Below are 26,618 nucleotides of genomic sequence, written 5' to 3'. Positions count from 1 at the left end.
CATTCAGTATGAAACCCAGAAATCCTTTCTCCTCCACCCGGCTAAGCTGGGCCCAGTGGTATTTTAATCAATAAAGATGGGTTATTCAGAATTTCCACACAGTTGGGAGGACAGAGAAGCAAAGAGCCTTGAATGATATGACATCTACTACTAAGAACACAGACCTTGACCTCCACAATCAAAGGCATATGAATAAAAATAAAGCATAGAGAAAATATTCCCCCTATATACAAAGGCACTTTCAAAATGTCTGTAACCCAGTCAAGCCTAACATACTTCCTGAGAGAACACCTAAAAATAGTTAATGGCTTAGCTATATCTCTACGGTCTAATCCTATACAATAGGAGTATTTTTAGCATCTCTCATACAGAAAAAAAATGCTAAGTCTAGAAAGACAAGAACAAACCAAGTATCATGAGGATGGGGACAGAAGAAACTGGTATTAAAGGCATACCAAATCCCATGTCAAACATGCGATCTGCTTCATCAAACACAAGGTAAGAGACTCTTTGAAGATTGGTAGCTTTCTTCTTCACATGATCAATTAGTCTACCCTATGAGATCCAGAAAATGAACAGTAAGTATAATTAAAGGCACTTACAAGAACTTTCTCAATTGTACTCCTGGCAAAAGCGCTAATACTCCAGTTGTCAACTGTAACAGACACTGGGTCTGACAGACTCAGACTTTATGCACTACAGAGCATAAAAGAACAGAAAATTTGAAAACTTCGTTTTGGGAACATGGCCAGAACTATTTTGTGGGGCATTCTAAAATGACCTAATTTAAAACCTTATTGATGGGTTTTAATGTTTAGACTACACTCTTTTAGGAACTATGACCAAACTCCAAATTGTATGGTCCAAAGACCGTCTTCTTTTTGATTCTCAATGCTCTCAAGTAACCATAGATCCATTTTCTAGGAAAGCATTAAAAAAAAAATCTGAAGTAGAGGGGAATCTATAGCTACTAACATACATGTCAGAGAATCTTAATGGACTGCTATTCTAGTCAACCAATCAAAATTAAACCAAAGCCACAGGCTGTCATTTATCAGAGTATTCTCGACCCTGCTTTACCCCACATTTTGGGGAGCATTCCATTCAATAACTAACCCTTTTTCCATACCAAGAGTGGCTGAGAAGCCATTTGAACCCAAGACATACTTACTGGGGTACACACAACAATCTCTGCCCCTTCCTGAAGGGCCTTGGCCTGCTCCCACATGCTCCCTCCTCCATATACGGCGACTGATCGAAGATTATATGCTTTCCCAAACCGCTTACATTCTGCATGGATCTGCAAAGTTGTTGACATAATGACGTAACAAACCAGAACACTGACCAATACCCAAAAGGGAGTTCTAAAAAAACCCAGAGAATGTGATGTCCTAGAAAATCAAAAGCTAGAAATAATGCTTTATAATCACATTTTTATTCATAAAGTAAATGAACAGAGCACCACTGTCAGATCCCAACAGGCTATCTGCAACCTTGTCTTGATTACTCTTTTTTTCTTTTAAACTTTACTTCCTGACCTTGTCATTGCTGTTTTACCCAAGCAAAATGAATTAGCCCAGGAGGAAAACATTGGGAACTTAAAATACAAGTAATTCCCATATATTTTTTCTCTTAACACAGTTTTAGGGAAAAATATGTGTTTGGTTGTATAGAAAATATATAACATAATATTTTCCAAAAGTTTCCTGGTAGCACAACAACGTGAATGTTCTTCATGCTGCAGAACCATATACTTAAAAAATTATTAATTAATTAAAATGATAAATTTTAATTTTAAAAATTTTTTAAATTTCACATTTTTAAAAAGTTTCCCAGTTAATTCTACCCTCTTGACTGACTAGTCCCTTGCTAGTTCACATACAAAAGGGGGCATTCTACACAAAGTACATACCTGCTGGCAAAGCTCCCTAGTAGGACACACTATCACTGCAATTGGCCCATCACCTGGTTCCAATTCCTTCTGGTCCATTATATGAATCAACATGGGCCAGATAAAAGCTGCAGTTTTTCCACTGCCGGTTTTGGCAATACCAATCATGTCTCTACCACTTAATGCCACAGGCACACCCTAGAGGAAAAATAAAGTATATCCATTCTAAACTTTCAATTTTAAAGATGTACTGAAAGAAATCCTGGGGAAATCAATGACATTCATTTCCAATGAAACAAATATCCTGATGGGTTATGCTGGCTATAAAATAAAAAGGAATACCTGGCATTTCCATGAACTTCTTGATTTATAGGAAATAATATTATCATTCTCTACATGTGGGTCATCCACGATTTACAAAATATGAATGACTCCATATGCTTGAGATACAGAAATGAAAAACTGCAATGTATACTGTAAGTGGGTTGCTAAAATAAAAAAATTTTCCCCTTGAGAAGGTAAAGACTAGCTCACTCATCCACATACAGGAAATTCTTATATTCTGTGTAGGAATCAATAAATCCCATATATAAATGGAAAACAAAAGTTATGACTTCCAGTTATAAGTGAGAATTTTCAGGTCACAAAGGAATCCTAATCACTGACAGTGTGTTGTCTACACGCAAATATTTTTTAAGTTTAGGCCTGACAAACTGCTTTCTTCAGGTCATATTTTCAAGATATTTAGCAGATACAAAAGAATATTTCCCAGCCCCTGTAGCGACATCTTAGAATGGTCAATAATTCACTTTTTTTTTTTCTCTTTGATTTTTAAAGGTTTCAAAAATACTCTTGGATTTCATCTATGTTCTCTTTTCCCCCTTAAAGCAAAAGTTGGAGACTAAGCCAGAGAGGAAATATTTAGATACCTTCTATCTATGCCAATATAATTTTGGGCTATACGCTGTTTTACTGCTTTGACTTGTTTGTAAAATAAATATGGTTACTGAGTATCATCCTACTTTGTTTTTCTTTCACTATGTTTTACTTACCTGGCACTGTATTGGAGTGGGCTGTGTGTATTCAGATTTCCGAATCTGGTGCATAAGTTGTTCATCAAACCCAAAATGAGCAAAACTACTTCCCGGTCTAGGAGGCGCAGCACCAGAGACCTAGAAATAAAGACAACCCCCAGGAGTGACTCGTACTTCAAAATGAGCAGCATCGGAAGTTCAACAGTGTTTACCTGTAGCTTGTACTTCATTTGAGTATACAGAAGGGAAAATAGGAAGTCTGTGGTCAAAAGTGCACACTGTTTGAAAAGGTAGAACTCGAGTAATAATGGATCTAAAGCATTACATAAAAAAACTCCATGATATAATACTCCTGAGAGAACTGTCGTATGATTTAAAATGATTAAGCGCCTAGAAATCTCTTAGATCAGAATTTTCTTATAAGAAATAAAAATATTGCTCAATGAATTGGAAGAAGTCATGAATACTTTTTTTTTTTTTGCCATTTTGCATAACTATTAACCAGATGGTAGAAAAAAACAAAATATACTCTTGAAATAAAATGAACTCCAAACAAGACATGTCTATACCCACTGGTTACAATCTACTGTCTCCATTTTCAATTCTGCCTAAAGAGTTAGTGTCCCACTTAATGATGGGCCAGCCACCATCAAACATTGTTCAAACTGTACCGGTGAAGAACGGGGCTTATAACCTCCATGTTGACTTCAACAGTAGTAACCCTGCAATGCTTCTAATACTGATTATGGCTAATCAGGATTTCACTTAAAAGGTTTTTTTTTGGGGGGGGGGGGATTACCCTTGGAAAATAGACACTACATGCATATGCACACATCCTTTCTCAGAAAACAGGTTCAAACATCACACAGAAATTGGCAAGGCAGACAGAGGCCAGAAAGCTGTCCGCACTAGAGTAGATATTACTGTATTATATGTGTTTCACTTAACATCTAGCAGTACCCTAAACAATGTGGCTAATGGGCAACCCAGAACTTTTTGGCAGACCATTAAAAACTATTATTCTGAAATCAGTGCATATTTTAAGAAGGTGTTAATTTCTTCTAATTTTTTAAAAAAGTGTGCTACATAATTTGAGAAGTATGCTTAATTTTAAAATATTCTAAGACTTCACATACTGTTTACATCTATTAATCCTGTCTCCTCTTCTGATGATGGGGACTCTTACCCTTCATTTCCAGCCCACCCAACACAGTTCCTAGCACACAGTACTCACTGCAGTAACACTTGCTGATTAATTTTAAGGTCACAATGACTTCTTACTCCAACACAAGATACAAAATTGACTGAACACATATAGCAGTCACATGTGTTGCATTGGAGAAAAAACAATCCTATCCTAAAATAGCTGGAAGACTAAAACAATAAGATCAAGACATAGGGGCCTATAGGACATAGTTATTACTCTATCAAAGATAGTCCAAGAACCATCAGAAAAGAAGGTTATTTTAGTTTGGATAAGCAACAATACTAACCCTGGACTAACTAACATTAATATTAAGAATATATGGCTTAGGGGCGCCTGAGTGGCTCAGTCGGTTAAGCGTCTGCTTTCGGCTCAGGTCATGATCCCAGGGTCCCAGGATCGAGCCCCACATCGGGCTCCCTGCTCAGCAGGGGAGTTTGCTTCTCCCTCTCCCTCTGCAGCTCCCCCTGCTTGTGCTCTCTCTCTCGCTCACTCTCTCTCTCAAATAAATAAATCTTAAAAAAAAAAAAAAGGCTTAATGATTGACTTACCCGAAGATTAAGCTTATGACGGAGATCTATTAGCTGCTGAGGGGTGAGGTTGGTTATCTCTTCATGCTCATTGTAAAAATTTTTTTCAAATGGTGGATAGTCAATCTGCAGGTCCAATTATTCAAAGTTAGTCTAGAATTCAAGAGTCAATCCTGTAAGTTTGATTTTAATGCAAAATAACCTTTTACACATATTACATAAGTAAAGCCTTAACCAGCAAGAGAGGACAACGGAATTCACTTATTCATGATACACATCCCAAATGTACAGCCAGTATCTTTTCCTATTTCCATTTTCAATATAAACACACACCAACCTACATCCTAAAGAGATTCAAGGACACCTCAGATTTGAACCACTGTGATGCAGACTAAGGAATCTCTATAAAGCCAAAGGCCTCAGAAGACAAGTATTTTTTTTGTTGTTTATTTTTAAATTTAAATTCAATTAACATATAGTGTGTTATTAGTTTCAGAGGCAGAATTCAGTGATTCATCATTCTTATATAATACCCAGTGCATATTACATCACATGCCCTCCTTAATGCCCATCATCCAGTTACCCCATCCCTCTACCCCCTTCCCCTCCAGCAACCCTCAGTTTGTTTCCTATGGTTGAGAGTCTCTTATGGTTTGTCTCCCTCTCTGATTCTGTCTTGTTTTACTTTAGAGGACAAGTGTTTCAAAGACATCCCAGCTTATAACATTTAAATATATTTTGGAATAAGCTGTTCACCTAGCTCTAGCATTTAAAAACATTTCTAGTATTTCCTTTGAGAAGAGCTCTGCCTTTAGAGGGAGTTCTATTCTTTTTAAAAACATGAAACTCTTTATACAACTTTTAAAAAAATGTATGGCTAAGTATTTCCAATTCCAAAGAAGTCATTCCTGTTACTCTTTTCATAACTTACTCTACTGAGACTATAAAAATAAGCCTATCACCACTTATGAATTTGGCTAAATGATTCTCTTTAACCACACAAGTGGTCTACAATAAATTACATTAATTCTGGCTATAGCCTAAAATTATCTTTCTACGGTATTATCAACAAAAAAGAAATGGAAGTTTTAGAAGTTCTCCTTTAGCACCACAAATAGGCAGAACCTTTTGTTACATTCCCCACCACACCTGCACTAAGCTAGAACAGGATTTTCCTCAGTTCTCTTCTCTCTTTTTCAGAACGGAAGCTCCATGAGGGCAGAAGTGTCTTTGTTCACAAACTGTATGTACAAATACGTAATTTTTTTGTTATGCATATGTATGAAATGGATAAATAAATAAATATATGAATAAATACATGAAATGAATGTGAAGAAAGCTACTTAGAGGCAGAAGGGCTATCCTTTCCTTACTTCTGGTCTCTCCTGGCAGACTGCCCACACTACATGAGGACAACTGTGGGCTACCCCAGCAGGATGATGAGGTTTGAGAGCTTCATCAAGTATCTCAAACATCTTATTAGATGATTATTTCAAGTACTTGTGTATTTTTCCTTATTAGATTTTCATCCTTTATCATGGATGCTTCCTCCCACATCAGTTTCACAGATTTAGTTTCATTTGCCACATGTAAAATACCAAGGCATTATTTGGTAGCATCTGTGCAAAAGGAAACATTTAAAAAATTGAGTATAACCCATACTCCAGTCTAGACCGGTAGTTCTCAAAACGTGTTAGTCTCAGGTGCCCTTTACACTTCACAAAAACACAACAAGCTTTTGCTTGTGTGGGTTTTATCCACTGATAGTTACCATATTAAAATTAAAATTAAGAAAATTCTTTAAGATTTATTCATTTAAAAATAATAAGACACCATTACACTTTAACTATAAAAGCTTTAATTTTAAAAAAGTCATAACCTTGCTTTACATTTTTACAAATCTCTTTAATGTCTGACTTAAAAGAAAATGGTCCCTACTATATTCAAATTCTTGTGATATATTGCTTTGACTGAAGCCTACGAAGAAAATCTGGCCTCACAAAGGTATGTAATTAGAAAGGGAAGAGAGTATTTATTTTTAATAGTCTTTTCAAATTCTTGTGGATTTTTACTCCTTTGATAGTATACTGAGCCTTGACAAGTGGTCACTTCTTAAAAGGTATTTTCATTGTATAATCTGACACCACGTAAATAATCTTTCCACATTGTTATATTATAATCCACGGGTCTATCACGCACTTTGAATGAAGACTTTACTCACGCACGATTTCATAAAATCATGCATTGACTATTTGAAAATATTGGTTCACTGAGGTAGTACGCAGATCATCCACACGGTGAAACATTTCACGATACAATAAAAAAAAAAATACTTGTTTATCACCATTAATTTCATTACAACAGACTTTAAGATTGGAAAGCTGTTAAACTCTGTCTAGTGAATAGAAGTTTCCCAAATTCTAATTTTCACTTGAAAGTTTGAATTCCTATCATTGGCAATAAACATTTTCAATTGTTTCCTTTGGAAAGTCATTCATTTTCTCAAATGAAAATGGTGTTCCATGAAAAAAAGCAAGTTAGGTCAGCTTACAACTCAAATACCTAAGTGCTTTTCCTGGAGACAACTATCCTCTTCTGGCATGCAACAGAAATGCTTAATTCGTACTTCTCGTTTTGTCACATGGAATAAAAAGAACCTAACACAAGGGTCAAGATTTAATAAATCATAATTTTTAGTTTCATCAAGGATATTCTTAAGTGAAACTGGATTTTTTTTTTTTTTAAACTGTGATGGTGTGACAGGGAAGAACATAACCACTATTAGAAGAGTGGTAACACTGGCTTGATTCATTCGTGCTAAGGTTTCAGCAGTGCGACCTACCCGTGCTTTTAGCTATCAATGCAGATGCTGATGTATTGGAAAAGGCAAATTATGCTGGATTATGAAAATTCTTTTGACTCTGCAGACTCCTTGAAAAGACCCTTGTAGGAGTCCTTGGACCACACTTTGAGAACCACTATCCTAGATCTAGACTAAGGGATGCAAGATCTAGTCTGATATTTAACCTGAATGGAACACTTTTTTTTTTTTCCTTCAAGTGGGTATACTGATATCCTCATTCTCTTTTTCCTGACTTAAGGAAACTATAATTCCTGGCTCCACTTTGAAGGAACAGCCTCTCACCTGCCCCAGATCTGAGAGAAACAATAAAGATTTACAGCAATTAAAAAACAAATGCAGGCCCAAGGGCTCATTTTGAAAGGTAAACGATGGTCTGGAAAACAAGTGCAATTGCTTAAAAAATATTCTTAGCCTAAAATCTAATGGGAGCGAGCGATTCAGCTGTGGCTTGAATAACATAAGCTATAAAGCTTCACTTCCTGACTCAACCACTTAGCAGAGATGAGAAGATCCCAAAGAACAAATATTTTCATGACATAAGGAGTATGAATCAGGATTACTCAGATATTGAGAAAACCTAAATATTAAAACTGAAGAGAACTATCAGCTTTTGAAATAAGAATCAAATTCAGCAAGAAACACCATACCTCTGAATGATCAATGGGAGGAAGAGGATCAATGATTTTTTTGGAAGGAGCAATTGGATTTCCATCACTATCATATTCCAAATTATCTTCTTCCTCCTCCTGAACCACACCAGCAGTTGGGTTCTCTGCCATGTACCGAAAATAAGCTTCCTGCAGGAAAGCACAAGAACATAATCATACCCAAATACAACTAAGAACATCTCTGCTCCTGTAATTAGTGCACAGAGTGTACCAGATGACTGCACAGTTTAAATACCTACCAAGTAAGGCAAGACTTATACTAGCAATGATTCCTTTAACAATAGCAGTATTCAGAGGGACAATCAAAAGAAACGAATGAGACAATTAGTACTACACAATGATTTCACTTGTTTAACAAGACTTACAAAGCTGTCTAGCCCACAGCCTTCCTGGGGTGGGGTGTCTACCTACCCTGCCCAGAGCTGTGGAACATGCTGTGGACTGACCAATCCAAGTTTGGAAGTTGACACTGATTAGAAGGGTCACAAACCTGGAAAGGGCTACTGTTCACTCTGGTTCCCTTCTCACCATCCCACAACTGAACAATGGGAAAAAAAATACTGAAGGACAGTCATTAATGTGCCATCTTGAGATAAAAGAATCACAAACAGAACCCTTAGAAAGAGGTAGAGGTTAGATGTTGCTAGAGGCCATCAGGAGATCCCACACTACTTCTTGATTTAGAAGCATAAACGGTAATTTTGAAAAAAAAAAAAAATCAGGCTGAATAAAGGTCATATTTGTTTTTGATGTCATAGTTGATGAAAAGTTCCATCTTCAACATGGGGGAAAGCTATGTGAATTTTTCTATTACCAATCAGTCATACATGTAGAAAAGGAGGAAGTCACATGACATTCCCTGGTGACTGTCAGGAATGGCCATTTCAGTGAAGGCAAGCTCTAGCTTGTCCCCAGTACAGACTTTGTGGGGTAAAAATAAAAGATAGAAATACTGCATAGGAACTCACTTGGTCATCTTCCTCTTCAATGTCATCTCGAATACCCCTGGAAAAACAAGCGGAGAAACAAACTTCCCTGCAAATGTTCCACATACCCAGCTCCATACTTATAGCAGATTAGTGTTGAATTCCATACAGCACAGGAACTCTCAACACTAACAATAACAAAGCAGCAATAAACAAACTGTACACTATCCATCCATCATATATGTGTGACTTCACTCTGTAAGCTGCGTTTGCACTCTTTTGAATGGGATGATATGGTACCCTAGAAACATCAATTACTAAAGAGGATATAAGGAGTAAAAACCTTTGGAGATAGATACCCAAGGATCCTAGCTTTGACAACCCCGTAAGACAAACACCATGCCGTTGTGAAAGGCATTTTAAAAAGAAACTGCGTTTTATATATATTAAAAAAAAAAAAAAAAACCAATAAACCCTCTATTTGGTATATGCTAAAAAGAATGTCACAATTTTCTTAATGTCCCCCAGAGTTTCTAGCTCTAGAGTAACTGGATTCAGCCAAAATCCTTGGGGACAGAGAAAAACTACCTCAACTCTTTTGTAAGTTTGATACTAAAACTCCTAAGCAGTTCTCGTGGAGAAGGGGGCCGTCGCGACTTGCAGCATCTCTCAGGAGCTATAAGTACGGCTGCGTAGTTCCCACAACCATCTGTTTCTCAACAGACTTTCTGCCTAACCTAGAACACTTGCTGTTCTCAAGGCAAGCAAAGTCACCAGTGTAGGGCAGCTGGAAGAGGATACAACACACAGTAAGCACCAAAGAGAGGGCTGAACCTCCATATGGCGCAGGAACCTTGGGGAGGGCCTGAAGCACTGACTGACAAGTAGAGGGAAAGTCCAACCATGCCTACCTGTGCCTGGTAAGCAAAAAGCCTTAAGAGGAGTGTATTCAGCAAGGGAAAGAGAAGAATTCGCTTTCCCAGAAAATAAGGTATTTCAAAGTTCTGATCTGTTGCTAAAGCATATCACTCCTTGAATAAACCAGGTTGCATTATTTATTAATAACATACTTTATGATATAATCACCATTAATTATTCCTCATAATCAATTACATAGGCATTAACTTATTTTGTATTAATTATGGGACAAAACTCAGAACAATGAGCCCAAACGTTAGTAATTATACTCTTTTAACTCCCACTGTAACTCACTCTTACATCTACTAAAAAACTATTTATAATGAAACACTAAATACTACTCTGCCAAAAAGAATGTTTTTTAATTATTGCAAATGCAAAGACTTTTGTCATCTCTGTAATAAGATACAGGGGTAACTCCAAGTTAAGACATTTGTGTATTTTAATTTTTCTCTACAAACTTTGGGGGAATAAGCTTTGCAATACTTTAGCATTTTTCATGTAACCTTTGTGAGGGAGAAGAAAACAACTTACTTTACGTTTTTTCTTTCCTTGTCCTTTTCTTCAAGCCTTTTCATGTCTCTAGCCGCCTGATCCTAATGAAACAAAAGGCCATATGCAATCATATCCACTAAACACATTAAAAGGGGAATTTCTTTACAAAGAACTTTTAGATTCAAACAAGTACCATCACACTTTTAGCTATGCATTTCAACAACTACATCTTGATGTAATCAAATTGTATTTTGACACTTACTTTTTCAAGAGAAATACTTAATGTTCTAAAAACTTGGCTACATGTGGATTGCATGATTTTTAGCTACAATATTTACCACATACGGAAAAGCTAGAAAAAATGCTTAGTCACTTTTAAAAAAAAATTACAGCTGTAGAAGGCCTTAAATTCTGGCAAACTAGCCTTTCTCAGAGCATAGCTTAAGACCATTAACATCAAACTACCAATGGAGCTAGTAAAAAAAAAAAAATGGCAAATTTCTGGATCTGACTTTGGAAAGACTGTTCTCAACCTGGGGTGATTTTGTCCCCAGCGAACATTTGGCAATGTCTGGAGATGTTTCTGGTTGCTTCTGGGGAGTGAGGGTGGGGGGGCAGTTGTTACCAGTATCTACTGTGTAAAGGCCACAGATGCTGCTAAACATCCTACAACGCACAGTCAGCCCCCACAGCAAATTATCAAACCCCAAATGTCAAAAGTCCTGAGGCTGAAAAGCACTGCTCTAAATCTACCAAATCAGAATTCTTGGGGGTGGAGTTAAATGCATGTATTTTCCATTTTCCAAAGGTAATTATTATACACAGCTAATTAATAATCACTGATCTCTTTGTTTTATACATGTGAAAATCAAGGTCAGAAGAATTAAGTAATTTTTCCAAGGTAAAACACATCCTGCACTATCGTTTCTTATTATAAAGCAACATGAGTTTTTCTGGTTTCCTTGATTTAAAAAAATGTCACTAACTATAACCTGGCATGGTCAGGTGTTCTAGCTAATCGAATGTTCCTGATAAAGAGGAGTTATTTTAAAACTCAATTTTACATATAAACAAATTCACTTTTTAAGAAATTGAGCCAAATATACAATATACTCAAGACTACAACTAAAAGCAACATAAGGAATGGGTTGCTAACATTTATAGAACATATTTTTTAAGCCTACATAAATCTTTTCTTGAAACAATGGCTAAAACTTAGTCTTCATCTTAAGTTCAAACACTAGAGAAGTTTACATTTTCTAGTAAAGAATATACCTGAGATCAAGGATTAATGCAATATTGTGACACCACCACTCTGTCCAAGATCAGACAATATCCAATCTCTGTCCTAAAATGAGCAAAATCCCCTTGAATATTATACCAAAAACCACCCTGAAGAATGATACTGTATCAAAGAGACTTACCCTCCTACAGCTTCAACTACTTGAAATGCCAAGCAGGAGAATCTGGGCCATTCTTGGATACTCCCACTCAAAAAGGGTTACACCAAGTTGCATTACTAAAAATTAAATCTGAATTTAAACCAAGAAAAATCAAGAAATGATTCTTCTTATTCATCACTAGGGATTGTAAGATACAATGAAAAACAGCCCTTTGGGAAATGTCTGTATCTCAGAGGGAGAAAAGATCCATATAAGACACCTCAAACATGACATAACATTTATTGCCTTTACTTGCAGAGAGAATCATTTAACATACTTAACTAAATCGCTACCACGTTGCAAAGCACGTGAAACTTGGTGTTATCCCCAAAATACAGTGCTACAAGAGCTTAGATATGGAATGACGTAGCAGAAAGAAAATGGGATTTGGAGTTGAATTCTGGCTTTGCTACCTATAAAGTGCATACTCTTTAAGAGGCAAATAGTCTGAGTTATTCTAAATCAAAGATGGGGAACAGTAACGGGTACCAATCTGGCAGTGAAGGAAGTAAACCAGGATAAGTTATTTTGGTACAGATGTGCTTTGCTTACACTTTAATAAGTAGGAATATTCTAAAGAAGCACGCTGCAATTTTTCCTGTATCACATGATCCTGAGTCTTTTATTTTCTGTATTTGATAAGAGAAAAATATTTCTCCACTGTAAGAAAACTAAACACAAGTGTGATGATAAATAGTTGTAAATGGTAGCCTCAATGTCAAGAAGATAAAAGGGACTGACAGTAAGGTGAACTAGAACGAGCAAGCCCTATCTATCTAAAGCAGGCAGCCATTTGCTCAGCCCAAAACTGTTTTTGTATTGCAAGAATAGAATGCAGGCTTAGTTTTGCCAGTGTCCACTTTTCAAGAGTCTGAACTTTTAGATAAAATCTTCTAATCTTAAAAATTCTGGCGCCCTCCCCCCCAAAAAATTCTGGCCCACATGTTTAAAAAGCAGTACCTAGACCAAAGAAAAACATCTATATTGGATTCCTTCTTTCCCTCCTTTATCTTAGAGATGAGATGTGTCTGAAGACTTTAGGTTACAAGTACCTGAGGAATCTGGAAGGACTTTATTTCATAAACAATGAAGTGACAGTTTTTGAGCAAGAGGAGTAACATGACAAACAACATGCTTTATTTAGTCTAATTACTCTGTTTCTGTATACCACATAAATGTGAGGCAGAGAACTGAAGGCAGGGAGAAAATTTACACCAGGAAAGAGTTAATGAGGGGTGCCTGGGTGGCTCAGTCGTTAAGCGTCTGCCTTCCGCTCAGGTCATGATCCCAGGGTCCTGGGATCGAGCAAGGCATCCGGCTCCCTGCTCAGCGGGACGCCTGCTTCTCCCTCTCCCACTCCCCCTGCTTGTGTTCCCTCTCTTGCGCTCTCTCTGTCAAATAAATAAATAAAATATTTAAAAAAAAAAAAAAAGAGTTAATGAAAGTGTAAAGCAGGCTGACTATAGTGGAAACAGATGCAAAAGATACTATAAAGATTGAGAGAACTTGCCAAATAAGAGGAAAGGTAGCATGACGCACTAGAAAGAGCTAGGTTCTCAGGACTACTAAGCCAGAAAAATCTGGGTCCCAGCTCTGCCACAGGGTACCAATGGGATTTGGGGCAAGGGATTTGAATTACCACAGGGCTCAGTTTTCTTATTAGTTAAAAAAAAATTGTATTCCTATGTATTTTTTTTCCTGTCAATTCCCCATTGTTATTCTGAGGATTAAATGAAGTAACTCATGAACGCGTTTGATCTTCTGGCATTAAGAGGTATATATGACAAAAGACAGACCTGGTTGAGGAATAAGACTCCAGGGGGATGCCATCCATGTAAAAATAGTCAATGTGATTTAGAAAAGCAGAGCTGAAACCGAAGAGAGACTGTGAGACTAAAGACATGAATTATTCACATAGAAGTTAAGTTTTCAAAGTGGACGAGGTCATTAGGGATGTATAAAGAGTGAACATAGCAAATCAATATAGAGAACCACAGGCATCAACATTTTTTAGAAATTGGTAGGGGATCATATAAGTAACAGAATAGTTAAGATGAATATGTAATGAATTTTTTTTTGGTACAATGATATGGTAGTTATGTTTTTTAAATGTTACAGAAATACAGAAATACTAATGGATGAAATGATATGCCTGGGATTTACTTTAAAATAATTTAAAAGAGGGAAGAGGGGTTAGATAACACAAGACTGGCTAAAAGTTGTTAATTGATAAAGCAGGGTGAAGGGTACATGGGAGCTCATTTTATTATTCTATTTTTGTATGTATCTGAAATTTTTCATAATAAAAGGTAAATAAATACAAAAAAAAGTTAGGAGAAAAAGGACAAAATACAAAAGCCTAGTGAGAAGAGTTTTAAGAACAAAGTGGTTACAAGTTTCAATTTCTACAGGGAGGTCAGGATGCTGGTAATGTTGATAATAAGAAATAAACATTGAAAGTACAGAATACAGAATTCATAATTTTAGCAAGTTCCTTAGAAGTTTAATTGCCTTTAATGCTAGACTGAAGGAGGTAATAATCATTCCATTTAAGAATAGACAAAGAAATATTAAAACACACAATACAAATTTTGAACTGCCCTTGTTTAAGGGTCACAGTTCAAACTTCCTGAAAATGCTACAGGGTGTGTGGACATATGTTTAAGAAACTACAGAGTATGAGAGGCGCCTGGGTGGCTCAGTTGTTAAGTGTCTGCGTTCGGCTCAGGTCATGATCCCAGGGTCCTGGGATGGAGTCCACATCGGGCTCCCTGCTCAGCGGGGAGCCTGCTTCTCCCTCTCCCTGTCAAATAAATAAAATCTTAAAAAAAAAGAAACTATAGCATATGAGAGCAAAATTCTCCCGAGAGAGGGCCAGAAAGAAGAACTAGGTCAATCTGATCTATTTCTAATTGCTGTAACTTAACAAAACAGCCTTGATACTTGCCTCCACTTCGGCCATGAATGCCTCCAAGGGATCGTCATCGCTGTCAGAATCTGCTGGCTTGGAATGGAACTGCTGACGGGTAGGTGAGTTTTCAGCAGGAATGTAAGGTAAATCAACATTGCTAGAGTCTTCTTCCTCATCTTCAAAATATCTGGAAATTAAAAAATACATACATCTGAAAATTAAGATGCATGATTGATAAAGTGAATGTTTAATTTGGAGTCGGTGAATCCTTCATTTAACAGAAATTTTTATTATGGTATATGTATGTTACTATTAAGAGATCTGAACTATACTTGTTAGAGACCTCCAGGCTTTGGCAAATGACCTATTGTTTTCTTTTTTAAATTTTATTTATTTATTTGAGAGAGAGAGCAAGAGCAAGGAGGAGAGGCAGAGGGAGAGGCAGACTCCCACTGAGCAGGGGCTCCCCGATGCGGGGCTCGATCCCAGAACTCTGGGATCATGACCTGAGCCGAAGGCAGACGCTTAACCAAATGAGCCATCCAGGCGCCCCTATTATTGTTTAATACATGCAAAATTCTAATACTGCAAAAAAACAGTCACAGCAGATTCTCTCATTTCAATAGTGTCTATTCAAATCACATTTCCAGTTCTGTTAAAAGGGATGCATTTTCAGTAAAAATTTAGTATATCACTGTTGAACAGATACAGCAAATATTAAAGAATGTACGCTATGAAAAAATTACTTTTGTATATAAGTATTAAAAACCTACTTTTTTCTTTATAATCCTTAAAAAAATTTTAGCAATATATTCATAAGGCTAGGGACTTTCTTCAGAAGTTCTGGACTACTTTCTGAGGACTGACAGAAAACTTCAAAGATTAATAATAAATGCTCAATCCAAAATCATTCCCCATACTTCTTAAATATTCAGAAAAGACAACTTCATAGCTCTTTATAAACTAAAAACAGAAACACTGTTTAGACCTTATCTCAAAATTAAATAAAACAGTAATAAAACGAATATTAAATAAATAATGACTGCAGCTTAAAATTTTAAAGCATTTCAGGGGCGCCTGGGTGGCTCAGTTGGTTAGGCAACTGCCTTCGGCTCAGGTCATGATCCTGGAGTCCCGGGATCGAGCCCCGCATCGGGCTCCTGGCTCGGCGGGAAGCCTGCTTCTCCCTTTCCCACTCCCCCTGCTTGTCTTCCCTCTCTCGCTGTCTCTCTCTCTGTCAAATAAAAAAATAAAATAAAAAATAAAAAAAAAATAAATAAAAAAAAAAATAAAATTTTAAAGCATTTCAGGTCTTCATGGGAATTATTTAAAAGCTCTAACAACTGTAATGTGCTACATACACATACATACTGATTTATACAGGTTTCATTTAACTAATGAAAAAGTATCCCTGAACTGGTAAACTGCTCTCTAGAATACTGATCCTTGACTTTGCTAAATCTTAAACATCTACTTCTGTATTTCATCCCTGCAACATACAAGCCTTTAAAAATGCCGGTGAGTGTCCCATCTTGAGCTCTTAAAACAAACAAAAAAAAACAACTCAACTTTTCCCATCTGGGTTGGAAATAATAGCAGTAAGAGATTTCTTCACTTTCAGCAAAGAAAGAAATTATCATCTATAGGAATTAGAGCTCAAACCCTCAAACCCTAGCTTTTTATAACAACCACTCTATCAGATAATCAAGTTAAAAAAGTAATTGTTAAGTATATTTCCTGAGGGCGCCTGGGTGGCTCAGTTGGTTAAGCGACTGCCTTCGGCTCAGGTCATGATCCTGGAGTCCCTGGATCGAGTCCCGCATTGGGCTCCCTGCTCGGCAGGGACCTGCTTCTCCCTCTGACCCTCCCCCTTCTCATGTGCTCTCTCTCTCTCATTCTCTCTGTCTCAAATAAAAAAAAAAAAAAAAAAAATCTTTAAAAAAAAAAAAAAAAAAAGTATGTTTCCTGAGAACTTTGGGCAAAAATCTGAGTAGCTTTTTCTCCCACTATAAGATGTTACAACATAATCGTTTTAAGACCTGGGTGTTGAGACAAACTGCGTCTCTACCAGTTTTGACTACTGCTTGTCACAAAACAACTTACATGGGGTCAATAAAAGACTTCAACAAAGGCCATCAAAACCACATGAATTATTTAAAACTCTTCAGCCATATTTAGGTTTCAATAGCCTCAAATCTTTTTTGGAACACGGAAAGATATAAGTAAGCACACAAGCATTATGTTCCTCACAAATGAGTAAACTCACCAATTTAACTTATTAGGAACAATACAATTCAGTGATAAGCAACTAAAGAAGTCATATTATTATTCGGGGAAACAAATGCTTTCTTTACCTCAATATCTGTTGATAGAATGAATATCTCAAAGCCCAACCTTGGCTAAACTACCAGGATTACCACTTACGCATTTTCTTCATCAAAGTTGGCCCGTTTAGATCCAATTTTGTAGAAAGAAGGGAGCTGTGGTGGAGCTGACTTTCCAAATCCAGAAGAAGAGCTGGTTGCCCCAAAGGCACTGTGGGACTGTTGTGGGAGTTTGGGTTCCTCCTTCTTTCCAGCACTAATAGCAAAACCTCCAAAGCCAAATCCCCTCTTGGTGCCAGGGCCACCTTTATTCCAGTTCATGGTGTCAATGACTGATCTGTAAGGAAAAAAATACGCTAATAATAAATTTAACCTTATAAATAGCCCACTGATAATTTTAAGTCTCTTCCCCAACTTCTGCCTACACTTCATTTTCAACTTTTGCCTCTAAATTAAAACTATTTAACTTTGGGGGCGCCTGGGTGGCTCAGGCAGTTTAGCGTCCGTCTCTTAGTTTGATGATCTCAGGGTCCTGGGATTGAGTCCTGCATCGGGCTCTGCACTCAGTGCAGGGTCTGCTTGAGGATTCTCTCTCCTTTTTCCTCTGCCCTCCCCACGCTCGCACGCGCTCGCTCTCTAAAATGATAAATCTTAAAAAACCCCACAAAAACCAAAAACCAAAAACCAAAAACGACTTAACTTTGTACTTCAGCTATGTGATATGTCAACTCCAACAGAACAATCACATTTTCTAAAAACACTAAAGAAAGTGCTATTCATTTTTTGGGATCACAGTCTAAACAGGAGTGTGGTATTTAACATTATCCCCTTCAAAAGGATATGACTGCTGTGGCACCTGGGTGGCTCAGTCGTTGAGCATCTGCCTTCGGCTCAGGTCATGATCCCAAGGGCCCTGGGATCAAGCCTGGCATCCGGCTCCCCGTTCAGCAGGAAGCCTGCTTCTCCCTCTCCCACTCCCCCTGCTTGTGTTCCTGCTCATGCTATCTCTCTGTCAAATAAATAAAAAAAACCTTAAAAAAAAAGAAGAATAAGACTGCTAATTTAGCATCTTTTTTTTTTTTTTTTTAATTTAGCATCTTTAAGCTGCCAAAAATACTCACAAGACAAATATTTTGAGGATCTGATTTGTGCTAGGCTTGTGTTAGGCAATTAAAGATACCAAGATGAAAAGACTTAATCTCATAATATTTATTCCCAAGTTTATATTATAGTCTACCAGGAAAACAAATGACCAACCCTCCACCAAAAAAAATAGAAAACAAAACAACCTGCAATTACAATATAATGTAGTGCTTGCTGTCACAGAGGCTGAGGTGCTATCAGCAAAACTGTCCCAAAATGAAAGATTATCCTTTGGTAATGATATCTGGAGGAATGAAAGAATCAACACTTGAAAGATAAATCAGTTACTTGTAGAAAGTATCTATGTAATTGTCTCTGAAGGGTACTCATGAACAATGCGCTTATCGGGCAATGCCCACTAGAACACTAGCCAGGAAGAAAAAATGATTCACTGATAGTAGTTGCCTGAAGTACTCAGACTATGGTTAAGAATTGCAAAGAAATTTCCTGAGCATTGATCAAATCAGTTTAAAAACAATACTGTATTATCTTACTAGTTTTGGCTCCAAAAAAACTTTTTTAATGACACAGCTACCTAAGTTTTTATAGAAAAGCAGAAAGACCAGAAAGCAAAAAGGAACAAAATTTAAAACTACTTGAAATTTCCTCTCCTAGGTATATAATTTTGTTATCTTTTGCTATTTTCTCTATATGTATATACACACACAAAATTTAAAAACAAAACTGAAACCATACTGTATGTATTGTTTTAGTTACCAATTTCTTCACCTAATGATACACTATGAACATCTTTAAATGTCAATAAATACATTTCTCCACTACTATTTTTATTTTTTAAAGGGTTTTTAAAAAAAGATTTGAGAGAGCCAGAAAGAACATGAGTGGGGAGGAGGGGCAGGGGAAGAGGGAGAGAGAGGGCATCTCAAGCAGACTCCGTGCTCAACGGAGCCCTACATGGGGCCTGATCTCAGGACCCTGAGAGCCAAACTCCAAAGTCGGACGCTCAACCAACTAAGCCGCCCAGGCACCCCTCTCCACTACTGTTTTATAATGTTGTGAAACATAGCTGAATCTTTGTGCTAAAGAGGAAAAGCCAACAGAGATATAAAAACTGAAGATGTAGGATGAAAGGAAAATCCTAAGAACAAAGTCCTGAGGAGGAAACTGAAGAAACAAGATACTGGATAGGCGAAAAGGATGGGCACACACATAAATTAGTCCTACTAAAATCAAAGGGCTCAAATTACAAAAGCAGCAAATCATATACTTGGTGTTAGAAGTTCAACTTCTGCTACAAATAGGCAGGTGGTGTGATTTTAGCAGGTAAGAGTCAATGGCTTTCAGACCAAACAAGATGCAAAATATGCAATATCTTTTTCTTTACTCTTCTGAGAAATGGGTCAACCAAAAGATTGAACACTTCAGAACCCTCAAGCCTTTTACTAGTTCATCTAGAACACACTGCCCATTTTCCCTAATTTACTGCCTCTAGCAAGGCCAAACAATTGCACTTTCTGTAATATCGCACTGACTAGAATGTTAACTCCATGAGGGCAGGGACTCTGTGTGTTCTGTCCAGCACTGCGTCCATCCTTAGAGCCTAGTATGTGTGTAGTACTCAAATATTTTTTGTTGGATGAATAAATATCATGCATTCAGGTTCTTCAAAATTCACCCCCGTATTTGTGAAAACCATCGTCTTCCATTATTACAAACCTTGCCATCCAGCCTTCCTGATGAAATCTAAGCCAATCATCCTCAATGCACCATTAACTCCTTACTCTTGACAATAATCCTTCCTATTAGACTATGTAGGCTATACTATATAGGTGTATGGCTACAGACCCTTGACCATCATAGAGGTTTGAGGGATTGATATACTGACATATAACAAGCAAAAGAGAGCCAACCTAATCTCTATGTTTAAAAAAAAAAAAAAAAAAAAAGGATGCCCCCCCCCCCTCCCCGTTTAGGATATTAAAATTAACTTACATTCTCTAAACAAACATTTTTTGGAGAAGAGACATCTAGTAAACAGTTAAGAAATAAATACACTGAGAATATTTAAAAATTAACTATATTCCTGCTATTTGTGGGTCTTCTCAAAGCTCCCTTTATTTGGTCTTAACACATACGCATGCACTTCCAGGCCTTCTCTCAGATAATAATATGCCTGCTACACCCTTCCTACCAAGCTGGCAAAGTCCTATCAAACGGCTCTGAAACTTCACCCCTGCCTCCATAAACACTTCTCACATTGACAAGAAAAGGTGAAAACACCCACTAGCTTCAGTGCATGTAAAATCACCGCAGGCTTCCACACCCAGGTGAAGTTCATAGACTTCCTGAAAAACCACCAACAACCAAAAAATCCCAAACAATCCAATTTAAAAATAGGCAAAGTACCTAAACAGACATTTCTCCAAAGATATATAAATGGCCAATAAGCATATAAAAGATGCTCAACCTCACGAATCATTAGGGAAATGTAAATGAAAACCACACCTCCTCACTCATTAGGATGACTACTAAAAAAAACCCCCAAAACAAACAAAAAAACAACACAACAGAAAATAACAAGTGTTGCCCAGGATGTGGAGAACCTGGAACCCTGTATAATGCTGGTGGGAACATAAAATGGTTCAGTCACTGTGGAAAACAGTATAGTATGGTGGTTCTTCAAAAAATTAACCATATGATCCAGCAATTCTCCATCTGGGTATATACCCAAAAGAATTGAAAGCAGGGATATCTGACCCATGATCTGAGCAGTACTATTCACAAAAGCGAAAAGATGGAAGCAACCTAAGTATCCATTGATGGATGAGCAGATAAACTATGAGATATATCTACACGTATGTATACACATACACACACACACACATATCAACAATATTATTTAGCCTTAAAAAGAAAGGAAATTCTGACACATGCTACAACATAAATGAAACTTAAGGGCATCATGTTAAGGAAATAAGCCAGTCAAAAAGGACAAATAGCGTATGATTCCACTTACGTGAGGTAGAACAGTCAAACTCAGAGACAGAAAGAATGGGTTGCCAAGGCCTGGGGGTACGGAGGAATGGGGAGTTATTGTTTAATGGGTACACAGTTTCAGTTTTACAAGATAAAAAGAGTTCTGTGAACACTATGGTGGTTATGGCGGCCCAACAATGTGGACATAATGTCACTGAACCATACACTTAAAATGGCTAAGATTTTTTAACGTGTATTTTAAAAACAAAAAAAATAATGAAAATTAAAGGATTAGAATTCCATTTGCATATGTATTTTTACATTGCTATTTTAACCAGTTTATGAGGGAGGGATGATGCTTTCTAGACCTCAGTCTCTACTCTGAGATGCAAACATGTTTGTGAAAATTCAACTACCTTTTTTCTTGAAAAGCTTGCATTTTAAAAATTTCTAATTTGAAAAGAATTAGCTGTGTAATAGAAGCATAAACAAAATTTCATGAGCCTTGCTTTAAAGAGAACAACCTAAGTTTGGTCTTAGTAATAACTAACATTGTTTTATACTGACCGCTAACTACTTTATGTGTCAATACTATGAAGGACACCTCTCCTTCCCACTTCCATCTCCACTATAGCAATATTTCCTAACAAGTCCGTTATCCAGCCGTTATACCATTACCAGAGTGACATAATGCAAAATGTATTGAGTGCCTATTTTGCTAGGCACTGTTCTAGGTGCTTTGGATAAAGTAACACAATCAGACACAGCCCCAGCCCTCAGGGAGTTCAGTCTGGTCCAGGAGAAAGAAAAACCAAATCATAATTTCAGGTACCAGAAGTGCTACCAAAACAAAATAAAAACAAAAAAGGAAAAAGGCAAGCAAGAAGAGGTAAGCTATTACAGAGAGAAAAGAAATCAGGTAAGGCCTCTCTGAGGTGACTGGTATTTGATATTTGACATCTGACAAGTAATCCTCCACCCCCTCAACTCTACCGTTTTTAGAATGCCCTTTTTTGTTTGTTTGTTTTAAGATTTTATTTATTGGGGCATCTGGGTGGGTCAGTCCGTTAAGCGTCTGCCTTTGGCTCAGGTCATGATCCCACAGTCCCGGGGATTGGGCTCCCTGCTCAGTGGGGAGTCTGCTTCTCCCTCTGCTCCTCTCTCAAATAAATAAAATCTTTAAAAAAAAGATTTTATTTATTTGAGAGAGAAAATGCAGGAGCATGAGCGGGGGGGGGGGGGGGGGGGGGGGAAGAAAACTCCCCACTGAGCAGGGAGGCAACGCAGGGCTCAAGGCTCAATCACAAGACCCTGAGATCATGACCTGAGCAGAAGGCAGACGCTTAACTGACTGAGCCACCCAGGCGCCCCTAAGAATGTCTGTTTTATTGGAGAAGTCATGGTGATGTACTTCTAGAGGCTGCATCTACAACTAGCAAATATTTCATCACCTATGAGAAGTGACTCTTTGTGGTAAAGTATAAAATAATGAAGTAATAGGGAGCCAGACATAAGTAGCAAAGGAGAAAATGAATTTTGACCTCCTTTGGTTTGTTAATACTGTGCAACTAGGGAAAGTCACACCCAAGGGCGGTGAGCATTCATATGCTCAGCAACAACCTTCTTCCAGGTTCTTTCAGATCCTGGCCCCAAACCTTCCCGCTGCACATTTCTCATTCGGTCATTCCCTTCAATTCAGTAGCTCTCCAGTTAGGCAATCAAGCTGGAATGAAACTCTCCACTGTGGCAAAAAACTACACACCTCACCATTCATATCTCCCAGGGTTTCCCCACATGCACTGGTTTTCCAAGAAAACCAAGTACATTGGTAAATGCTCTTCCCTTTACCTGAATTCCTTCCCCACCAAATCTCTCACTATACCTATCTACCAAAGTCTTATCCTTCAAAGCCCAACTCCTAGAGCTATGACATGAATGACTCTCCCAGAAAAGTGGTAGCTCATTCCTCAATCCCTTTCAAGTCTTAAAATACCCAACATTTAATCATAACTATTTGTGGTCTAATTTTCTCTTTCCAACTCTAAGTTATAGGTTTCACAGGTGAAGAACCAGACTTTTTTGCTTTTTTTAATCTCTTCTGTTTTCCACAGTGTGTACTCACTGTTTATTCAATATGCAAGAGTCCCAAGGAGATTTATAACTTGGCCAAGGACACAGCATAAAGTCCCACTTGGTATGGTTCTAGGTACTAAAATGCTATGATTTAGTAGAAAATCATAACAGCATAGTAAAATATCACAGACTATGGAGCCAGGCTATGTTCAAACCCTAGCTTTGCCACTTACTTGATGTGAACCTCAAGGGAGTTATTTGGCTTCTCTGGGCCTGTAAGATGCTGAGAATATCACCTACTTGACAGGGTCAGTGTGAAAAATTGAGTTCATACACAAAATTACACTTAGAACAAAGCATGGCACATACAAGTGCATAATACGTATTGCCGTCGTATTTAGCATTATTTCTCCAGAAATCAATTTCTCCACTAGTAAATGGGGAGTATCAAGCTAGACTTCTCTTATCTCTTTCAACTCAGGGATCCCACGCATACATGCCACATGACACTGAAGATGTCAGAGATCACGAAGAGCTGACAAAGTGTGGATGGCTTTATAAGAAAGCTAGAACCCCAGGCTAGGCACAGAAGATGCAAGCTGATTAGAGAAGTATGAAGGAAGAAGACATTTTAAGAAAGATAGCTAGAAACAGCAAAGGCTAGGAAGAATAAGCAAAGGCAGAATAAGAGTGGAACATAAGGAAAATAATTTGTCTAGAGTTTATGTTTTGGGCAATGGTGGAAAATAAGATGATCTAAATGCCTTTAAAAATAGTGGACTACAAAACAACTGATTACAAAACCTTGTTACTTTATCACTTGTGTTTCTGGAATAGGAGAAAGTTCTGGTGACAGTTGATTAGCATCTACTCTACCTAATAATCTGCCTTGAGAGCATCTCACACACTATAAACTGGGCAATTCTTTAATGAGAATCTGTACAAAACCTGAGAATTTCTTCATTTTCTCCTAAAGCCAAGTACAAGTAAATTCTGGTTACACTTATTTTGGAAGCATCTCTTTCCTCTCTGTTAGCTTAAAGAAACTAAGATGATTATATGAATATGAATTTGATAAAACTAAAATAAGAAGAAATGCACTCCTCCATGAATTACACTAAATCATTACAACTTAAGTCAGATCTTACCATTTCTCTGCTCAAAAGCCTCAGATGATTCTCATCTCAGGCAGAGATAAAGTGAAATCCTCCTAATAGCCTGAAAGTTCCTGGTTGTTCTGGTGCTCCCTCCCCCAGGTCTTCCCTGGCCTTATCTCCTACTACTCCTCCTTTGCTCACAATGCTCTAAAGCACACTGGTCTTCTAACTATTCCTCTTAACAGGCCAGCATTGTCCTCTTCAAGGTCTTCTACACTTGCTGTTCCCTCTGCCTGGAATGTTCCTTTCCCCAGATACTTGCTGGGCTCACTCCCTCACCTCCTTCTAGGCTGCTTAAATATCAGCTGATCGGTACATATCTCCCTGCTTGCCCTATTTCAAAATGCAATACCTCCCCATCCCTCTCTCTAGCCTTTTTTTTTTTAACCTAAGTCAGTAATCGTCTTCTAACATACAGTATAATTTATTATCTCTCTTTCCCCAACTAGAAAGTAAGTTTCAGGAGGGCAGGGGTCAGGCACACAGCAGACGTCAATAAAAATACTCCTTGAATGAATTGCACATCAGACCATATAATGCCCCTTCTAGGTAAAAAAAAAATACAACATACTTTTTTTTTTCCACCGCTGAAAATCTAAGTTAATTTTTGTATGAAATACATATTGCTCACCTCCTATGTGCCAGAACTGGGCTTGGCTCTGGAAAGTTAGAGTGGATTAAGAAATAATCTCTGCCCTTTAGGAGCTCTGGGGTGGGCATATGGAGAATAGACACAGAAACATCATTTACAAAACACAATATACAACCAAAGGAAATTGAATGACTACCTAAAGGAGTGAGGAGCAAAGGGGGAATGTCACTAAAGTGATGAGGAAAGCTATAATTCCCCCAAACTCTCAACTAGCAAGATAATTCCTCCTTATATTATTGGTGCGTATGCTTGCAACTCCATATAAATTATTTACCCGCATCAAATAGGCTCTTAAATAGGCCGCAAAAAAGTTTGTGCGACAATAGTGATGTACTCAAGGCTGCACAAAGATCACTGACTACGTTTTTACCGTCTTCCGATTTGGCAACTTTTACCTATCGGGTCCCCCTGATTTGGAGGCTTGCATCTGCCAACTGCTGCCGACTTCGGTCAGAACCCTCCTTGTGGCTATCCCTAACCGGAGCCCGGCACCCTGCAAATCCCTTTCTTAGCGGGGCGGGCGGGCGGGCGCCGCCTCCGGAAAGCCGCCAACTGGGCCACAATGAGAGTTATGGAAGAAGCGGGAGTCGTGGGAGGGCGACGAGGTTGGGAAGGACCCCTGGAGGCCTCTGCCTCGCACTCCCACCCCTCCCGGACCCCTGGCCCCGAAGCTCCGCAGACTCTTTTGTTAAGCGAGGCCGCGGTTCCCTGGTCCCTGCTAGGCCCCACAGTTGTCTCCAGTGGCCCCGAAGGTAGCAACCCCGAGACCAGACCCACCTCGCACAGACCTGCTGCTCTGGCTGCAGCGGCACCTGATACTACCGCCAAGGCGGAGAGAATCCCACCGCCAGAGTACGCGCGGTCCAGGCCGCGTCCGCCGCGCTCCTTCCTCTCCGCCCCCTTCGCCGCCGCCGCCGCCGCTTCTCGGCCCGTTGCTGACCGGGGGGAGGGGAACGCAAAGCTGACATGCGCAGTGCAAAGAGCGCGGGCCGATGGGCGGGGCCTGGGGGGGTTACGGCTCCCGGAAGGCGCCTTGGGTTCCGGACCTTAAAGCTCCAGAACGCCTCACAGACTTCTCACTCACCAGACACAGCTGCTTGGGGGGATGCTGGTAGCCCAGGAGGTGGGCCTAGGGGTGAAGAAAGCGTAGCGATGACAGCCGCCTAGAAATCCCCCCAAAAAGGGCTTGGGCAGAAACCACATATACATAAAATTGTGGACTCCCTAAACTCTGGTCCTTTGCAAATACGACCTAGGCAACATTTTTCCGCATGCCTCTGGCCACGTGGTCTCATAGAGCATGGCCACCTTTAGCTTCCGGAGCACCAGGTTAGAGTGATGACAACTTGACTGAACCCTAGTGGAGAAGGCTGGGATCGGCGTGGACAGTTCCGGCCAGGAGGCCGGGATTATGTAATTTTCCCAGCAGCCCCACCTTGCCTCCGCTGGG

The 26,618-nt window shown here is 38.5% G+C and overlaps 1 protein-coding gene across 5 annotated transcripts in view; it reads right to left on the bottom strand.

The window, feature by feature from the left end:
- The window catches only part of DDX42 (DEAD-box helicase 42), a 47,878-nt gene that overhangs the window by 8,833 nt on the left and 12,427 nt on the right, over positions 1-26,618 (bottom strand). For 2 of the 5 annotated variants that reach the window (XM_032429950.1, XM_032429952.1), the window contains exons 1-11: positions 25,946-26,140; positions 17,307-17,543; positions 14,919-15,069; positions 10,569-10,630; positions 9,159-9,195; positions 8,170-8,319; positions 4,681-4,785; positions 2,944-3,063; positions 1,913-2,089; positions 1,172-1,300; positions 456-555 (exon numbers count right to left, since the gene is read on the bottom strand). In XM_032429950.1, the coding sequence (XP_032285841.1) occupies positions 456-555; positions 1,172-1,300; positions 1,913-2,089; positions 2,944-3,063; positions 4,681-4,785; positions 8,170-8,319; positions 9,159-9,195; positions 10,569-10,630; positions 14,919-15,069; positions 17,307-17,527 (1,252 nt within the window). In that variant the 5' untranslated portion in view covers positions 17,528-17,543; positions 25,946-26,140. Of the gene's footprint in view, positions 1-455; positions 556-1,171; positions 1,301-1,912; positions 2,090-2,943; positions 3,064-4,680; positions 4,786-8,169; positions 8,320-9,158; positions 9,196-10,568; positions 10,631-14,918; positions 15,070-17,306; positions 17,544-25,945; positions 26,142-26,252; positions 26,515-26,618 lie in introns of those variants that run through there. The other 3 variants (XM_032429954.1, XM_032429951.1, XM_032429953.1) reach the window with 3 other exon arrangements.

Source organism: Phoca vitulina, unplaced genomic scaffold (assembly GCF_004348235.1).
Source record: "Phoca vitulina isolate PV1807 unplaced genomic scaffold, GSC_HSeal_1.0 scaffold41, whole genome shotgun sequence".
In the NCBI taxonomy this organism is placed as follows: Eukaryota; Metazoa; Chordata; class Mammalia; order Carnivora; family Phocidae; genus Phoca; species Phoca vitulina.
This window is presented reverse-complemented; position numbering and strand designations above follow the sequence as displayed.